The sequence below is a fragment of the Anas platyrhynchos genome, chromosome 2 (genome assembly GCF_047663525.1).
Source record: "Anas platyrhynchos isolate ZD024472 breed Pekin duck chromosome 2, IASCAAS_PekinDuck_T2T, whole genome shotgun sequence".
Taxonomy (NCBI): domain Eukaryota; kingdom Metazoa; phylum Chordata; class Aves; order Anseriformes; family Anatidae; genus Anas; species Anas platyrhynchos.
The window spans coordinates 152,961,460-152,974,699 of NC_092588.1; the positions used below are offsets into that span (position 1 = coordinate 152,961,460).

At 46.5% G+C, this 13,240-nt stretch overlaps 1 protein-coding gene across 6 annotated transcripts in view; it reads left to right on the forward strand.

Moving 5' to 3' along the window:
• Positions 1–13,240, forward strand: part of PRKAG2 (protein kinase AMP-activated non-catalytic subunit gamma 2) — a 208,496-nt gene that overhangs the window by 177,291 nt on the left and 17,965 nt on the right. For all 6 annotated transcript variants that reach the window (XM_027450396.3, XM_027450398.3, XM_027450399.3 and 3 more), the window contains one exon: positions 4,082–4,191. In XM_027450396.3, coding sequence (XP_027306197.1) covers positions 4,082–4,191 — 110 coding nt within the window. The remainder of the gene's footprint in view (positions 1–4,081; positions 4,192–13,240) is intronic.

Genomic DNA, 13,240 nt, shown 5'->3' on the forward strand with positions numbered 1-13,240 from the left:
GTTGTTGAAACTGGGAAATGTGCATGGTTCAGGATCTTCTTGCTGGGCCTGCCTGCTGGGGTACAGCACAGAAAGGCAGCCTGCGGCTTGCAGGAAACACAGCTGGAAACTTCCTTTCGGCTTTTATGTAGTGCTGTTCGTGGCTTTTCAGTGTGTGCTGGCCATGTGTTACTGCAGGTTCCTGTTGTCCATCTGCAGGCAATTCTTCTTTCTCTTTTTTTCTTGAAGGCCTTGAAATTCTGAGGGGGAAGACACAGTAGAAAAGCACCCCGAGTGGCAGCAAAGGGATGGGAGGAACTGAAGGTGTCTCTGCAGGGGATCTCTGAGAAATGGTTTCACTGTAGAAGTTTCCTTTTCACTTAGGAGGAGTATTCAGACACAAGCTCCACCAAAGAGCTCTCTAAATAGATAATTACACCTAGTGCCAGGTCCCACCGTGATCTGAGTCAGCACTGCTGAGTAGTTCATCCTTGGCTTTTTTTATTTGGGGAGAAAAGCCACAAAGTTTTTCAAAATATTTGCTGTCTGAAATAAAGTTAAAGCATCTCTGTCATAGGGGAGGGTGGGAGAGAAAGGAGTAAAAATGGCTTGGTGTTAAGTATGTAAGGTGGTGGGGTGGATTGGGAGGGGAAATAGCTTGATCTTCTCTTTAAAGGATCCCTGCCTGTTAGGAATAAGGTGAGGGTGTGTGATAACTTTCCCCTATACAAGGCCTTAAGACAGGCTGTAATCAGGTGCTTAAATAGTCCAAAAGTCTTGTAACCTTTCAGGTAACTTCTGCTTGTGCTCTGTCTATAAAAAAAATTACAGAAGAAAGCCCTGGGGGTTGGAGCGTTTTGCCTTCACCTCTGACTTGTGGGGAGGGAGTGCACGTAGAGAACGTCCTCTTGCAGCACAACTTTCTGATCCATCTTCAAGAAACGGGCTTTCACTAGGGAATACCCTGCAGAAACAAACTCACTCGTAGTGGACTCCTCTCCCCTGATCCCTGCTGTAGATTAAGATGCCTCCTGCTGGGAATCTGTTCTGTCAGTGAGCCAGGCAACGTTCAGCTCATCAGCTGTAGGAAGCTGAGGTCTGGCTGGAGGCAGCATCCTAAATCGTGGTGTAGGTCCAGCAAATGTATTCCCCAGGGCTTCTTTGCAGCTGCCTTTGCTGAGTCTGGACTCCTGGAGCTGTCTGGTGCCATTCCAGCCTCACACACGTTACGGGAGTTACAGGAGCAGTTTGTGAAAGGTGTACGTCAGGCTTCTGCCTCGGAGAGAGGGAATACAATTGCCAGGAGTGGCAGGGACGGGCTGTGCTTGGCGCTGCTGCCGTGCCACTGCAGCTTGTGCTCCCCTAGGAGGCCCTGCCCTCAGAATTCCCGTAGCTTGTAGTCCTTCTGTGGCTTCTGCTACAGCTCGGGGCATCCCTTACTGTAACTGGGCTTCTGCACATGAGATCCAGATGCAAATCTAATCCTGGATACCTCAATTCCTTCTTCCAGCAGGAGCAGAGGGTCTGCGTTACTTGTCCATGTCGTGCACCCTTCTGGTATCAACACCTGAGTACGCTGCTGATCTGGGGTGAAAGAATAGACAGGATATGTACGTACCTCCTGCCCGTGGGGTAAATTGAGGAGTCCCGAGCCTGCTGGAGACCTCTTCTCCTTTCAGCAGCCACACACACCAATAACTCACACACAGTTCTCGTACAAAGAGCAAGCTGGAGGCAGCTCCTCAGTACTTGTGGGTAGCTGAAGGGCTTGGAAGGTCCTGAATATCCTTTCCAGTTGCCACTTGACGACACCACGTCGAGCATACGAGGTAGCGCAGCAGGGCGTATGTTTTGCATGTGTAGTTTGTGGCTGCTACAGCAGGGCATTATGCTGGCCCGTGGTGTCAGGATCTGCAGAAACAAACCTCAGTTCCAGCTGGACAATTGCATCCTTGTTTAGATCCTGCTGGAGTTCCCTCGCTATTTTTGTAGCTGTTAAACACAGGGCTCACAGATCACCGTCTTGCGCTTCTGAGCGTTTCCAATCTGAACTTTCCATCCTCGGGGAAGGAACCGGCTGCTTTGTGGTGCCTGGGGGATGCGCCTGATGCTGATTTCTGAACTGGGAGACAAACTCGGGTGAGGTAGCAGCACCTAGCCAACCCCACACATCCCGAATGGGTGAAGATTGTTCAGGTCTGGTTAAAAGTTTGTGTTCAGAGCGTGTGCTGAGCAAGAGGAGGGTTTCTAGGCACATCTTTACCGCGCTGGTCCATGCAGAGGTCAGAGCTGTGCCTGCCGTTCCCGACCTTGCCTGATTAAAGCTGGCAACAAGCTCACTCAGCAATTACTGCCCTCGCTGCATTTGCATAACTGGTGGTAGGCCGACAGAACGGTACCCAGCGATGACGTGCTCTGCGAAGGGTGACATCTTTTCAGCTAAAAACAGTTGCTGGTTTTGCAGTTCATCAGCTATTTGATATATATTTAAAAAAAAAAAAAGCTGATTGTATGCAAAGTAACATTGTCTCCTCCACCTCCTCCTTCTAGTTTGCTCTTTAAGAAGAAAGCCAGCCATAGCTCGCCCTGCTGCAGGGTCAGTGAATTCGCTTTGTGCAGCCAGTAGCTGTGGAAGCTGTTGAGGAAGCTGCGGGGTGATAAGCTGTTGCTATATTACAGAGTTACATAAAGCGTTCTCTGTTCCCAACTGCCTTTTTTGACCTCCCTTATGCCTGCCCTTGCCGAGTCAGTACCAGTTCCCCTTTGGTATCATCTTATAAAGGCTGCTTCGCACCAGCCTTGTCCGAGTCAATCTGCCTCATTCTTCCCCTATCGGTTTGCTCGCATTGTTTCCTAATCTCTTATCAATTTCTCCTAGCTCCTGCTATTTTCACTCCTGGTCCTGACCTTTATAGGAACATAAATCCAACGAACGATTTACTTTTTTTTCTGCTTCTTTCTAGTTGAACTCTCTTCTGTATTCCTCTAGAACTGCTGCTTGGGTTTTGGTGGGGAAAGGGCTTCTTTAAAGAGTAGGGGGAGCTGGAAATGAAGGACTTAACTTGACACGCAGAGAGACTGCCTGTATGTTACAGTAGCTGCTACAGGGGAGTTCCATCTTGGCTTCTGTAGGATTGGACTAAAACTGTGCTGAGCCACCCTGTGGAAGTGACATTTTCTCTGGCACTAGAGGATTAATTTTGAGCACATGTAGCAAACGAGGATTTTGAGGTTTATAGCTTTCTAACACCAAGTTCTTCAATGGTTAGTAGGTAGTTCAGGTTTGTTTTTTGTTTTTTTTTCCTTGCTCTGCAAAAGCACAGCATGACCGAGTTCCAGCACAGTGTTACAGGATTGCAAGGGTGCACGTCTGATAGGGAGGTTAACCTTGACTGAGCTGCAGGTACCTACTGTAAAGAACATAGGGCCAAAGGGCTTTAAAAAAAAAAAAAAGTAACATACCCAAGCAGATCTAAAGACTGTACGCATGTGCATCTAAGCTTGATAAATGCAAAATTAATTTAATATAGATTGGATCGTGTGTCCTTGTTACAGACAAATCATGTTTAACAACAACAACAACAAAAAAAGAAAACTTGCAAAAAAAAGAGTCCAGCCCCAATGGATCCTGTTTTCATAAATGAACTGTGGGATTTGTGAGGTTTTGTGTAACGTAGTTTGAATGGAGCGGTGCCGATTGGGGAACTTGTTATCAGAGCAATATTAACTTAAGGCTTAGTTAAGCCTGATGCTACTTAAATTTCCAACTTGCTTTGTACGTAATTGGAGTTCAGGTACCAAGTATGCATAGTCAATAGCTTGCTGTTAGGGAAACAAAACCGAAACGTAACGCTTTAGTACTGAAGTCCTTTCTTGTCGAGGAGAAGCCATGCATTTGCCCGTGTGCTATTAAATTGGAAAGGAAAGAAGTGAAATGCAAAGTGCAGGACGATGAACTGTCTGTCTAGATCTGAAAGCATGGATTTGAGTTTTGCTGTAGGGATGTCCTGCAATGGTGTTCAGTTGATTTGGCATGCTTTTTACTCTTTTTTTTTTTTTTTAAGGTCATTTAAATAAAACAACATAATGTTTTTACTTACAGCACTTGAAGAATCGGAAAGTGACATTTATGTGCGATTCATGAGGTCACACAAGTGTTATGACATTGTTCCAACAAGCTCTAAGCTTGTTGTTTTCGACACTACGCTACAAGTGAGTATTCTCCTTTCAGTCTGCCTTTGCTTGCAGTTCTCTTTTTTTTTTTTTTAATGGGCGTGTGTTTCCTGAGTGCTAAATGAAATCTGAGCAGCTCTCCCGTAATGCTGTGCTTTGAATACAAGCCCCCATATTGTTTCAACTGTATCCTTCGTGCTCTGCTAGAGGAGGAGCTGTGGGGAGGCTTCCTGGTTGAACAGAATGAGAAGGCAACTTGTTGGAGCCGGAGTCACTCACTGGGAAAAGGTTCAGAAAAATCCAAATTTATATTGGCTTCTTTGTGGCTGTGAGAATTTATGTAAAGCCATCTCACATGTAAAGACCCCTGTGCAGCAGTTAGAGCATCTAGGTGTTCTGAGCCTGTTCCTGCTATGTTGCTACGATGATTTAGGGCTGGAATGGATGGCTTAATGACACAAATTACTACAGTCTCCAGAAAATTTTTGTTTTCGGTTTCTCATTTTGCTTTTAATCAGTAAATCATCATCTGCTAGGCTCTTGGCTCTGTGGGAAGCGTTTAGTTGCCAAAAGATGGCAATAGCTGCCTGCTACAGAAATGGAGTAATCTGTTCTGCAGTGTGGTAGAGCGCTGTGGCTTTTTGTTTCCTGGATTTTGCAATTGATGTTTTTTGGGGGGTGGATTTCTTTTTTGTGTTGTTTTTGGTCTGTTTCCTTTCAAAGGTGCTCTGCTCTGGCTTCACTGTGCATGTTAAGTACTTTGTCATGGAATGTGCTTAGACTCCAGCCTTCCACAGTCAGAGAGAACCACGTAACAGATACTTGGTCCCAAAATATTCACAGAATAATCTTGCATGTTGGATACTAGTGAATAGTGGAGGATTATTAATTAGTACCATGATCTAAAAGATAGAAACCCTCCTTACACGACAGGGCAAAGTATTAAGGCAGGTCATGAGTACTGCACACAAAGTAGTCTGTCTAAGGACCAAGAGCATCCTTCTTGAGTTGATTGCCACATGCACAGGCAGAAACAGATGGTGTAAAGAAGGCTGGGGAGATAATTAGAGCACTCTGTCCCTTCGTGCTTTGTGTGATTGTGATCCTGATGTGTGGAACATGGAGACTGATTGGTGCAGGCTGAGGTCCTTTTCACTAAAGAGCGTTGTGACCAGGGCATAGCACTGGTGGTCAGTTCTGCAGCATGACTAAAAACACCACGGCTTTAGTTACTGCTCAAGAAAAAGCAGCTTGTAGCTTCCACAATGGGCTTGTTGATTATCCAGGCATCTCACTCATGAAGGAGTTTATTAATCTCTTTAGACACTGAGCATGCTGAGGATTCAATATATTGTCTCTGATACTGCTATCTTGGCTGAGTTCTCCCAGGTAAGTATCCAACCGTTGTTGGAATTCAATTAAAACTTGAGCAGAGCTGTGGTGAAGTTTCTGCCCACGTGCTGTAGGACTTCCTGCAGCTTAACTGATCTGGTGGCAGAGAAGGCAGTGCTGAACCGCAACGATTAACCTGGCAGGAGGCAGTGGTGATTGTTTTCTCCTCCACCCAGGCAGCCAGACTTCTCCTAGGAGCTTCTTGTGTTTAAGCACCTTGGTATGAAGGAACAGTTGCTTCTTCCCCAAGGGTGCTTCCATGTCCTTGACTGGATGCTGGATTTTGTGGTGAAAAGACATCCGGCCTGCAATTAGATGGTGGTAACCACTGGTTGTAGAGGAAAAGCTTTCAAGCACGCAGATGTCAATCCCACAGAGTTCAAAGGTTCGTGTAGCTGACTTCCCTTCTATCTGCCATGTCTTGACTGTTCGGAGTCTTTCAACTGCATCTGCTCTTGCAGTTAGCAGTCACGTAGGCTCTGATTGTGCAAGTCCTGAAAGCTCTAGTGAAGATTTGACATTCAGACATCATGAATACTTCACCCTAGGCTCTTCTGTCTCATTCTTGTTCGGTTTTCTTTGTCCCACAAAAGCTTGCTCATACAGGAGTCAGATTGTGCTGATGTTTTCACCACCTCAGAAGAAAACAGTGCTACATCTCTGTGGTTCCTTTCCTTTTGCCAGGAAGAGAATGGCTGTCAATTCTGAACTAAGAATTGATTTCAGACCCTGAAAGGCCAAATGTGATTTGATACGATGGTGATTTTGGTGCTAACTGGTGCTCTTTCAGCTCTTCTAAATGATGTAGCTCTTTTGTTCCAGAGGTTTTGTTCTCATACTGAAGTAATCTGCTGGGAGTTGCTATCTGCTGCTTGTGGCACGGCTCACAACTTGCTGACTTCTCAGCTGGCAGTGGTTAAAAAGTGGTTAAAATCTTGAGCTTGGTCATTACTGCAGTCAGAAAGGTGAATTCTTCTTCTTTATTACATGAGCTGGTGAATCTTGGAGCCGTTAGGGTAGATTCCCCAAATCTGTAGGTGAATTACAGAGACTGATCCCTGATACCAGCCTTCCTCACTGGAGCTGTGTTGAAATAACGCTATTAACATCAAGAATTGGGTTGTCATCTCCAGTTGGTGAGGTAATGATCAGAAAAGCAGGGTTTCAGTGAAGGAACCTTGTGAATATTTGTTGTAAAGACAAATGGGTAACTTAATGGTAATAGAAAACGTTTCACTTGACTTCCACCAAATCCCTGTCTTAGTTGTGATCCTTAATAATGGCTGTGGGTGAAGCTGGAGAAGAACGAAGGGCATAGCTTGGTCTGTGATCGTGGGGCATACTCTGAGCCTTCTCCAGGTGTTTGGAAGCAGTGGTGGTGGGAAGGAGCTGTAGAGGGGAGCCTGCGGTTGTTCATTCAGCCTCTGGTATATGACAAACATGAACGGTATCTTTAGCATCATGCTTGAACTTTGCTATTTCAGACTTTGTGCCATTAAATTTAATCCCAATTGCTTTGCTCTCTCATTTATAACATAAAATTAAGCTATGCTTGTCTTCCAGCTTCCCATGTTTTGCAAAACTAGTAAATTGCTGGGTTATTTAAGAAAACATTAAGCAGCCTGTTCAGAACCTTCATGTTGGGCTAGGCTGCAAGGTTTTCAAAATCCTTCCCTTCAGTATTTCCCTTTGCAGTTCTTTGCCTAGTGCATTGTGTTAACGTTCCACCTCCAGTATCTTCAATCTTCAGTGTCTTGTCAGCATGGCTGGTGCATGTACATGTGTCTGGAATATGAGTTAGAACAGCTCCTAAATGGCTAAATTAAAAGGAGGAGAAGGTACCTTGTAAGGGTAGCCAGATTTGTTCTGGTTCTTATATGTAAATAACTAATACAAAGTCCTGTACTAGAAAATTGATTCATCTTTTGATGACACAGGCTTCTGGAACATCCAGTGTCCTCAGAGTGAGAGGGTCTCGTATGTATTTGTCTTCCCTGGATCTGTTTCTCTCCTACCCAAATGAGTTTCTCCTAATTTAAGAACAAGAAAAAAGCTTGAAGTTCTCAAATGTCTCAAAATCGAGTTTAGGTTTTGAATAGTGCTAGAGCTTAAAACAAGGCTCACTTTTTTGCCTTAGTGTAAGCTTGTCGAATCAATGGGAGAAGACAGAAGACAGCAGTGCAGTTCCATTTCATCCTTTCCTCGGAAGATTGCTGCTGCGTTTATGTTTGACTGTGGTATTGGGTCTCCCTCTGCTGGACGGAAGTCGCAGCACACATTGCTTCTTCCCTGGAAAATTGGCCATGGGACATGAGAAGTACATCAAAACTGGTAACTGCAGGAAAACTGGAGGTGGTCATTGATTGCACACGACACAGGCAGTACCACTGAAGTGACATCTTTTCATTAAAAAGGTGTAGTCCCTTTATCTAGGAGATATTTAGTGTTTAAAAAAAAATGTAAAATTTTGTTTTATCTTTGAATGAGGAGATAAGGCTTCCTCTCAGCTTTGCACCTGAAATAGCAGCAGGAGGAGCAGCTAATGAAGACCAGGAATAGGACTGAACAGACTGACAGGCTGCTTGTTTCTTCATCAGGTCTGGGGGCTTTGTGGCCTCCGATCCTATGGGAAGGGAGAAATGTGCTGGGCTTCAGCTGAGGAAGGCTTTTATCTTTCTTCAACACACACTGAAGAAATTTTAAAGTCTGATCTGAGCACAAAGAGTTGAGAGCCAGGTAGATGTTAGGAGCTATCCTGTGAAGTTTGGAAATCTGACTCAGTGGATGGTGGGGAAAGTAAGCAAACAGCAACAGCGTGCAGCTCCTGGTGGATAAAGCTGTCTCTCTCATCTCTTGCACGTCTCCCAGACTGCAAACAGCAGAACAAACGCTTCCCAGCCCCTCTGAGAGGGTTACAAGGGTTGTCCCCTGTAGGGCCACGCTGCGGGCCACGCTGCTGTCACTGCCTGGGCATTCACTTACTGATCTTTTTCACTCTAATTACTCAATAAATGGATCATCTGCAACAGACTCCAGGAAGGCACTGAGCAGGGTGCAGCTTTACTGGTTACCTGCATGTGTGTTAGGTGAGGTGGCTGAGTACGAGTGTTAAGGCATTTAACGTGGCAATGTGCAGGGGAAATTTCACTCTTTTTGTGTTACTGCCCCAGTTTGACTTAAGTCTGTTGCACACAAAACATCACACTGTTCTTTTCCACCCCATCATGAATTTTATTTGAATATTTAAAGGAAGTGGCTCTTAACAACATAGCTTATAGCAGTTTCCTGAAGCTTATCTCTATAAGGTTATTTAAGGTTAGACCTTTGTCTGGCCTTCAAACAAATTTATTACTTAAATATATTTTGTCTCTGGCTACAAAACAAGCTAGTGCTTCTCCATCTACCCTCTAAAAGGAAAGTAAAAGGTAAGGATAGGACAGGGACTCCCTGCTACATAGCAGCAGTAATCTGCAGTCCCATGAGCAGGATAATGGCACACTTATTTAGTAGCTGTGTCTTGTGAAGTCTGTATAAGCTCTCGGGGGGGTAAAAAGCTCTAACCTTTGGCTACATGATATCCTTATCTCAAGTTTGTTTTAGTACAGAAGCACACATGGTTTTTTGCTCAGTATGATACCGAAGTTCTTTTTGAGGTCGAGTATTTCATAAACTAATAATTTTTTCTATGGAAGCACTCATCAGAACAAGCTTTCAGAGCTCTTTGTCTTCTATCCTGAAGAAATCCTGGATGATTGTGTGATTTCAAGATTGCATTACTTAACCTTTCTGTTCAATGAAGTTTTAAGTTGGTAATGAACCAGATATTACTACTAAGAGACTTCTTTCAGTAACTATTGCACCCTAGTAGAAGCTCAACTACGTATTTTCCTACTATGTAACAAGAAAAAATATTTGGGATAATCCCCTGGGAGCTTCATTTGTGGTCTAACAAGCTGGAAGTAGATCACGCCTGCAGAGCAAGCAGTGGATTCCACATCAGAAGAGTGGAAGAGGATTTGTGTTTCTCTTCCTCGTGCTGAGTCAAAGTAAATGGCTTTCTTCTTGTTCCCTCCAGGTCATTCTTGCCTGGGGTGTTGCCTCTCTCCCAGGCTTCCAGGAGGACCCCTCTAGAACCTTTGGTTCCCAGAACCGCGCAGCAGTCTCTGGGCCTGCTGTGGTACCAGTTTGTGCAGCCTTACAAAGGGGCTGGCTGTTCCTTAACTGGCTTTGAGGTTTTTCCTCTCCGAAGCTACTAAATTTAAACCAACTCTGTCTGCGTTCCTGAGGAGCGTCAACACCCCTCCTTGCTTCCCCGTCCCACAGAGCTGCAGAAGAACAATGTAAGTCAGCTTCTAGCTGCCTTGTGGGCTGAGACAGACCCCAGGAGAGTTCCCTTCGTTCAGCTCAGGCCAAAATCAGCAGGACAGCACTGGAAGGCTTTGTTTTCCTTCAGAGTTGCTCCTGTTTCTTGCAGATAACAAGCACTGGAGCTCAGTTCCTGCAGCTCTCCAAACCAACACGAAGCACTCAGCCCTGAATCTGGGGGGAAGATAATGAGTTCCTCTGTACCAATTAAGTGGTATCTTCATTGACACAGGGTGTAGATAAAGTGTTTATGCTTGGCTCAGTGAAAGTCATGCATTGTTCTTGCCTTCCCTGCCCCACCCCTGCCACTTTCTTTGGCAAGATCTTAATCTGGGAAGGAATTTCTGTCCCCTGCCCAGTGGTTCTGCCCCTGAGACCTCTCTTCTTACTCTTAGCCCACATGAGCATGGCATCGAACAGCAGTCCCTTCAAGCCAGAATTCCTGCTTTCTTAGAAGGCAGACCTGTTTTTTTTCAGAGAGTCAGAGTGGTATGAGGTAGAAGGGACCTCAAAGCCCACCCAGTGCCACCCCCTGCCATGGGCAGGGCCCCCTGCCACCAGCCCAGGCTGCCCCCAGCCCCATCCAGCCTGGCCTTGGGCACTGCCAGGGATGGGGCAGCCACAGCTCCTCTGGGCAGCCTGGGACTGGGCCTCACCACCTTCGCTGGGAAGAATTTCCTCCTAATATCTAATCTAAATCTCCCATCTTTCAGTTTAAAGCCATTTCTCCTTGTCCTATCCCTACACCCCCTGCCCAAGAGTCCCTCCCCAGCTCTCCTGCAGCCCCCTTTAGGCCCTGGCAGGCCGCTGGGAGGTCTCCCCGGAGCCTTCTCCTCTCCAGGCTGAACAACCCCAACTCCCTCAGCCTGGCTTCACAGCAGAGGTGCTCCAGCCTCTGAGCATCCTCGTGGCCTTCTCTGGACTCACTCCAACAGCTCCCTGTCCTGCTGGTGCTAGGAACAGAGCAGAGGGGGACAATCTCCTCCCTGTCCTGCTGCCCACATTGTGTTGGTGCAGCCCAGGACACGGTTGGCTTTTTGGGCTGCAGGCACACGTTGCTGGCTCGTGTTCAGGTTTTTCATCCACCAACACCCCCAAGTCCTCAGTACAGCTGCTCTCAACTTAGTGTTGCGTTTTCCAAATACTGCCTCAGATAAAAACTGGCTGCTTGGCTTTTTCCAGGCTAAAGGACCTACTGAAAAGTCTCAGAATATATACTGAAAGCCAGTGTGAGTCCCTCCAGACCTTGCTGCAGAGATAAGAGATGATGGCTTTCAGATAAGAGATGACGGCTTCCTAGAGCTAAGTCACCTGCACTCCTGGTGATGGGAGTGAGCAGCAGAGGAGAATGTGCCAAGGAGACATCATTGCAGTTAGATTTAGGCTTGCATCTCCTGAATTGGCTGTAAGTGTTTTTTTGGGGCGTGTTTGTTTCCCTTTCCCAGTTCTGCCAAGAGCAGGGCAGCGGTAGGGCTGGAAGCCCTTGCCCCATTCTTTGGGTTTTTACATCAAAAGAAGTTGCAAGCCAGGCAGCTCGTAGACATGCACAGAGCAAAGGAACGAAAGGCTGGTTGTGGGGGTGTTGTTTTTATTTTGCAGTACAAGGGTCAGAGCAGAGCCCTGCTGCTTCTCCTGCTAGAGCAAAGAGGGTTTGTGCTGCTCTCGGGTGTCTGACCAAGTGAGAGCTGTTGCAGCGTGCCTGGCCTCTGAGCGAGAAGACTCAGGGTGAGCTGCTGTTGGACCTTCTCATCCTCCAGTGAGGACAATCTGAGGAAACACGGCAGTCAGGCAGGAGTACTCAGGTACTGTGAAGTTGGGTGCTCCTAGCACTTGAAAAGGGAAAATTTTTTTTCCCTTTTTCAAGGGGTGGTGGAGGTGTAACACCAGTGGGCAGCTCCCACATGGCTCCGTCCCACGGGGTCCATCCCCCAGGAGCAAACTGCTCCAGCACGGGTCCCCCATGGGCAGCAGCTCCCCCCAGACTTCCTGCTCCACCAGGGGCCTCTCCACAGGCTGCAGGGGAACTGCTGCTGCATGCCTGGAGCACCTCCTGCCCTCCTGCTGCACTCACCTTGGAGGCTGCAGGGCTGGCTCTCTCACAACTCTTAACTTTCTCTCCCAGCTGCTGTTGTGCATCTTTTTTTTGTTTTCTTCCCTTTCTTAAATCTGCTTTCCCAGAGATGGAAAAGCCACTTTTTGGCTTGGCTCTGGCTAGGGGAGGATCCCTTTTGGAGCTGTCTGGAGCTGACTCTAATCTGTCATGGGGCAGTTGCTGGGCTCTGCTCACAGCAACCACCTCTGCTACCAAATCCTTGCCATGTAAACCCAATACAGGGACGCAGTGAGAAGGCATTCTTATAGGTACATGGCTGTCATCTTCTACTTCTGCTGTTCTTACCCAGTGTGTGAAAACTGGCTGCTTTCTGCTTTTAACTGAAATAAATGTTCAAGAATGCTTTGTTGCTTGTAAACTTTCCCAGGCTAATTGTTTCTCAGCGAGTTCCTGAAAGATCTGTGTTTGATGCTTTCACCCACGTGTGAATTTTATGGGGTGTGTGTTTCCAAGCTCCTCAGTTGTAGCTCTTAAACGCCATCGTGAGAACAGCCTCAGGTTTTAAGTTTTCAACTTACCCAGTGAAAGCAGCAATGAGTGTCCCAGCCCACCTCTGATCATCCATCCATCAGGAACTGGATGTGGTGAAAGTACCAAGGACCCCACTTTCTTTCTTGACCTCATAAATAGAGATCTCTTGGGGCTGCACTAGGGCCTTTTCAGGTTTGTAAGGCCAGTGCCCTGGTTTGGTTTATGGAGTGAAAGATAAGGCAAGAGAAGTGCACGTTATCACCTTGGATAGCACCTGGACCACAGGAGTTTTGGATTATTTTTAACACCCTCCACACTATTAGTCTTTCCTGCCCTTCCTATGCTTCATACTGGCACATCTGAAGCTTCTGCACTCCTCGTTTCTCTCACTTGCCATTTTTTTCAAATTATCACTGGCACTGAGGCTGTGGTGGCGGGGAGATGTCTGTCAGCACAGCGGGGTTCTCTCTACCCCACTCTGCACTGCTCCTTTACCCCCAGGACCCTGTGATAGCTTTTCCCTATAATTTTTCCCAGGACAAGAACCTTTTAGCTAAACAAAGGGAACAAGTGATGGTGGTGTTAGCAGCCACCCTCTTTACTTTATGGGGCAGTCCTGGCGGACAAGTTTGAAAGCCACTGGTGACTTCTGAAAGCTGTAACCACGTGCATAGCACGTTTAGGTAAAACAATGTAGAAGTACGTGCGTGGACGTGGCATTTTGCACACCAATTCATCTTGTTTTCT